General features: G+C 30.4%; 3 protein-coding genes across 3 annotated transcripts; 2 read left to right on the forward strand and 1 right to left on the reverse strand.

Moving 5' to 3' along the window:
- Positions 1 to 639: 639 nt before the first annotated feature.
- BN7_4536 (uncharacterized protein) lies at positions 640 to 1170 on the reverse strand (the record flags this gene model as incomplete). The annotated part of the gene is made up of 1 exon (XM_011274880.1): positions 640 to 1170. The coding sequence occupies one exon, from the start codon at positions 1168 to 1170 to the stop codon at positions 640 to 642; it is 531 nt and encodes a 176-aa protein (XP_011273182.1).
- Positions 1171 to 1624: 454 nt separating this feature from the next.
- BN7_4537 (uncharacterized protein) lies at positions 1625 to 2206 on the forward strand (the record flags this gene model as incomplete). Its single annotated transcript, XM_011274881.1, has 1 exon — positions 1625 to 2206. One exon carries the CDS (start codon positions 1625 to 1627, stop codon positions 2204 to 2206), a length of 582 nt encoding a protein of 193 aa, XP_011273183.1.
- Positions 2207 to 2756: 550 nt separating this feature from the next.
- Positions 2757 to 3731, forward strand: BN7_4538 (uncharacterized protein; the record flags this gene model as incomplete). Its single annotated transcript, XM_011274882.1, has 1 exon — positions 2757 to 3731. One exon carries the CDS (start codon positions 2757 to 2759, stop codon positions 3729 to 3731), a length of 975 nt encoding a protein of 324 aa, XP_011273184.1.
- Between the last annotated feature and the right edge of the window lie 2383 nt (positions 3732 to 6114).

Raw genomic sequence — 6114 nt, forward strand, 5'->3', positions numbered from 1 at the left:
CCCTTATTATCATCTTTAAAACCTTGACTTGATATATTTGAAATCAACAAGTTTTGAATCTTTGGATGTTGATAAAATTTCAAGAAATCAGTAGCATCTTTTGAACCAAATGTTATCCTGTACAGAATCCCTGGAAGTAGCACCACTGACGAACTAGTCAACTTATAAACCGGTAACGTAACCTTCTTTTGCGGGAACTGAGCCTGATGGTCCAATTTAACTCCCATTTTGTCTCGAATGTCTTGTAAATTTCTTGTAAATTCCTTTGAGATCCAAAATATTGCCACTAAAATTTAAAGTGTTTTGATTTTGATTTTGTTGATTTTTCGGTTGATTTTAGAGATAACAATTTCAAAATACCAGAAAATCCGGTTTGGTGGGGAATTTTTTAACTATGAGATTATGTAAGTGTTGTATGCGCTGCTGAGTAATCAATATAAGTAAATTTAATTAAAAAGGTCAATTATTCAAGTAAATTACTAGGAATATCTTGAAATTACATATTTATTTTGAGAAGTTTAGTATTAAATCATATATATATATATTCAATATTAACCGGTAATTGAAGAAAGAAATGATCAATTGTGATTGTTGTATGAAATTGTATGAAATTGTATTAATTTGGTGTATCTCAGTGATTCAAACATAAGTATACTCCTCTTTATATGGATTATCACCAATAATTTTCCTATACTGTGATTTATCTGCAGGAACTTCACTATAAATTGAAGAAGATTGATCTGATTCATGATATTGTTTCAATTCCAAACAAACATTATCCAATTGTTGAGAAACAGTTTTATTAATCTTAGCCTTATATAATAAATCACCAGCTTCTAAACCTTCTTGATTATCATCATCAATTGTAGCATCATATTTGAATTTTTTATATGTTGAGGATCCAATTAGTGGACGACGTTTATAATTAGTATTATATTTAATTAATTTCATCCAAAATGGTTGATTTCTTGTTGAATGATCTTGATTGATGTATAAATCCATAATATCTAACACAGCATTTGTTCTATAATTACCAACGATTGTTTCTACTCTATCTTTAAATATCAAAGTTTGTCTTTTAGTTTTTTCTTTAGCATCTTTAAATGTTTCTTTTTGAATTTCCCAATCATGACGATAAAGTTGAATTAAATTATCTAGGGAATCAAGCATTTTGAAAAGTTTTTTTTAATGATAGCTTTGAACTAATATGAACATAATCATTGAATATATAGAAGTTTGAAATATATCATCACTAGATATATATAAGTATCAATATTGATAAAATTTTTAAATTCGAAGATCTCATGGGTATCATTGATTGGAAAACCACATTGTAGATCGATTTTGCAAAAAACCCTTACAGCTGACAATCAAATATTTTCATTAAAATACACTTCAAAGTAATTCCTTACCAACTAGGACTTTGTTTCAGTGACTTTCTTTCCATTATAAATTGTGTCAAAGATAACTTTTACACAAATCCGATCGGAAAAGTGCCAATTTCCTTTAAATTTCGAATTTTTGAGGAATTGATTCAAATTCCAAAGAACCAAAAAACGATATCAATATTAACAAACAAACTTGATCAAAACATCATCAAAATCAACTATAAAAGACTAAAATAATGGCTCATCTACAAGAGAAAGGAACATTCTGGGGCAAAGTGCGCTCTTCAACAAATAAAATATCTTCTTCATTGGCAAATTTATCAATCAGATCAGAACATGATGGTGATAGTGTTAATTCAACATTGATTCATACAGCTTTAGTGAACCATTACATCAAAAAGAATGAACAGTTCCCTTCATGGCTTGGAGAAGAACAACATGAGCCTCAACAACAACAACAACCACAACAATCACAACAATCTTCAGCCCAAGAACAAATTAGACAACCAGTTTATACACAACGTTTCCAACCTCAACAATCTCATCAACAACAAGCTGGAACTTCAAGATTTGCTAGTCGGTTCCAACAACAACAGCAACAGCAACAACAACAACGTCAAACCAACCAATCACCTCAATTATCCAGTAGATTTGGTTCTTCAGTGGATAGTTCGTCTGCTGGTTCCAGATTCAGTGGGAACAGTGGGAACGGGCATGGGCTTCCGGGTGGTGGACCTCAAAGAACAGACTCTTCGAGTGGGAATGCTATGAAAGACAGACTAAAGAGAAATAACTACAGAAGTAACTTTAATGTGTGATTAATATTCATGGAATGTGGTGGTGGTTATGGGATTAAATCCGATAAATTATGTATATAAATCTTGATCAATAAGATGTGTAAATAAGATTCAAACTTAAGTAAGAAAAACCTGCTACAAAGATGGACAAATGAATAGACACATAGAGATTCTGCTAAGCTAAACTCAAATAGATATTGTGATTATGTGCTGTTACTGAGAGATAATTATGATGAGAAGTTTCTCCGTTAAGATCCGAACTTTTTGATGGAAAGGTTATATCCTTCAGCAATCCAAGTGAAAAGATACTGAATGTAGAATTATATATGGGACTGCTAGTACTTCCTGAAACTTAAGCTTTAGTCAAGATGAAGATTGAGTAGTAATTTAGAAAATTATGGACCCTGCCCTATTTGAACCAAAATTAATACGAAATATTTTTCTCAGTATGCTAATCAATTATAATATTCTCATAAATAGCTTTAGGATAAACCTGCAGCTATAAATTGTTGATGGTCCTTCCCAAATAATACATATAACTCTTAAATTATGGTAAAGTAATACTACTTAAATGGTTTCAAAGCTTAAAGACCTGTTTGTTAGAAATAGACCTTCTTGTGAAATGGGCAATAATCTAGCTGCAGCACAGACAAAAGGATATAACGCAATTCTAAAATTGTCAGATGAAGAGTTAATTGGAACGCTATGTTTGGAGCCAGCTGGATTAAAGAACAAACAATCAACTAGAATGTATCAAAGTTATCAATCTGACCGTTTTGTTGCTGCTCTACTTGACCCAAGAACTTCTTTTGAATACAAATTAAAAGAGATCTGTCAAATTCTGGGACCTCAAAATGTTGAATATAAGAAATATTCTGTTAAGTTAAAAGTGAAAGCTCATCCTACAAAAGCACTGAGTGAAGACGATATCAATAATATAAAAGCTTATCTTGATAATAGTGAATCAGGAGAAGATATTTACATATTTATGAAGCCAGATTTAAATATCTCAAAGTTTTTAAATTATTTGAATGACTTTGGTTCTTTAAAATGTGATAAAGATATTGATGATGATATTTGCCAAATTAACCGTGAACAAATTCCAAAAGTGCTAATATATATATATAAACCTGAATTCTTTAATTGTTTCATTAAATTAATAAATTTCTATTCAAACTCATTGGAATCAGGGTCAAGTTATTGTTCACGACATGTTTTGACTGGTAAAGTTGTTCAAAGACAAGACTCAAGCTATATGAGCATTAAAGAAACAGAACCTCATCGTAACTGTGCTTACTTCTTCAGGCCATTTAAATTGGACCATAACAAATGTATCAATGATGAGCTTTTGAAAAGATTTTCAAAAGTTTTCCAGAGAGTTGAGTTTAGAAATACCAAATCAAGTAACCACAGATTTTATTCGATATATGATATGGAATGTGCAAATGATAAGATAAATATCAAGACCAATGATAAGATAAATATCAAAAATGATGATAACTTCAATAAAAAGGATTCTTTACCAGAATATTCAAGTACTCAATGAGAGGATATAGCTGAACTAAATTTATATTATTTCATACTAGCATCTTGTGTTGTATCTGAGACTATTCCATAATATCAAGGAAAATCATGTTACAAGGAAGAATGATCCATAAAATTCATAATCATAGAATTCATAACCAACAGTTGCAACTAATTATAACATTTTTATTTGTTCGCTGGTAATTGAACTATGAGGGGTATTTTACGACTACTATCTAATGCTTAAGAAGTTGTTGTTGAGCTCTAGCCACATCTAACACTTGACATCCTCAACACCTGGTAATCCACCAGATCCTATTGTTAGCCATAAGCCATAGACCATAAGGCATAAACCATGGATTGTCATATATTGATAATTAAAGATAGAAACCTTTGTCTCCACTATTCTATATTGAGTCTTCACTTGCTAACCAAGACACATGTGTCCTTGATCATTAAGTCACATGTGAATATCATACTAATTATTTGCACATGATTCATTATATTTTCAAGTCTTTTAACAAAGTATATCTATTCACTACAGGAAGGATACTCTTATCATATATTCAAATTATACCAATTATAATCCTAAATTAAAATCAACTATATTAACTATTACTTCGCCATTTCTGAATTTCATACCATTTCAGGGAATATTGATTCCAAAGCCGATCTCGTCAATAAATCAGCTGAGGGTAATCGCTGAGGGTAAATATCGAGACATTATGCAACAAAATAATGCACAAGTGGAATCAGGATGTTGATAGGCTATAGAGGATCAAATACTAAGTATATGAGAGAAAAAATTGGGTTCTCTAATTATAATATTACCGAAACTGTAGCTATATAGTAAGATAATTCAGACATCTAATCCTTGGATAAAGTAGTTCATTGATGCACTTAATGGCTGTTACTTTGTTAGTACATCTTGTATAACAAATATGATAATTCATTAAATGATTGAATATATACTCAAATAATGTATAGTTATATAGTTTTCCTGAAAGCGCCTAGATCATCCTAGATCATTACTTTCTTAAAACCTTAGCCACAATAATACTAGTTAAGGTCATCATTATTACACCTTTGTAACACCTTAGCATCCTTTGTAGTTGACTAATATCACTTTTACTTATTCTCACAATATTACGTGTTGGATATACCCATAATAACAATAGACTTTTAGCGTAGCTGATCTGTGATGTAGAAGATCTCTTTAATCAGCTTATCCACAATATTACAGCAATTCATCTTATAAGAATGAATTCCATGAATTTCTAAAAGTATATTATGAAATTTGAACCCAACAATTCTTTAATATCAATCTTTTTTAATAAATTTACGTCTATAGTAATATGGAGCGAGTAGGCGGGTATCATCCGTATCCAACAAAACGATTGTAATAATATTATGCAGCTCAGATCTTTAATATTTTTTCTTCAAGGAGTTTTAAGTTTGAACTTTAAACTACCAAGATGGATCTACGGTTTTTTCCCTTTTTCGAAATTCGCATGCGCCATTAATATCAACCAGTTAATAATTAAATTATTAAGTATGAATTTAATCAAATTAAATATCATTATATTATTAATATTTGGAGAAAGAATATGTAAGATCACGTAGGTGTGGTGTGAAGTGGAAAACAGCTTGCTTTTTGACGTACAAATATTTATAAGTTCCAAAAGCAAGCGCCTCTTGTCCAGGATATAGGATATAGGACATTATTACCATGCATTACAATTTACGATCGACGTTAAATTAATTAATTTATATATAATTCAATGATTTACTATATAATTAATTTTTATAACGTCCAGCTAGTATAAGGCCACTTTGAGGCTGCACAGTGCACATGTTCGAAAGGACAAATGAAACAAATTACCAAGAGCTTTATAGATGATCTCCTAATTAATGCGTAACAATAAATGATGCTGCCTAATCAGGAGTAATAATATATATAATGCAAGAATATTTTTTAAGATTTATAATTTTGGACTGAAAAAATTGATCTTGCCGTTGTTTGTGTAGTACATGTACGTCTTGGTGAACAGAAAGAAACTTTGTTATTATTTAGTGCCCAATTTAAAAGCTTTAACTCGTCAAATTATAAATATGGTTTTACATTAAAGAAGGGAAACCGACCCAATAAAGTCTAAAGATTTACAGGGATCAATTACGTACCAGCAAGTTGCAAGCTGTACCATCAAATTAGACGGAATTATATATATTAAATGATCAAAAATACATGATTTGAGTGCATATTTTGATTAATTACCGCTTATATATATACGAATTATAGTACGTTACGTCTATATAAAGTAAGCCATGCAGGTAATTATAACGGGCCGCCTAGCTGCTAGTGTGTTAAAATAGAAATCATAAAATATATAATAATTTATAAAATA

The sequence above is a fragment of the Wickerhamomyces ciferrii genome, contig 00174 (assembly GCF_000313485.1).
Source record: "Wickerhamomyces ciferrii WGS project CAIF00000000 data, strain NRRL Y-1031 F-60-10, contig 00174, whole genome shotgun sequence".
NCBI classification, from domain to species: Eukaryota; Fungi; Ascomycota; class Saccharomycetes; order Phaffomycetales; family Wickerhamomycetaceae; genus Hansenula; species Hansenula ciferrii.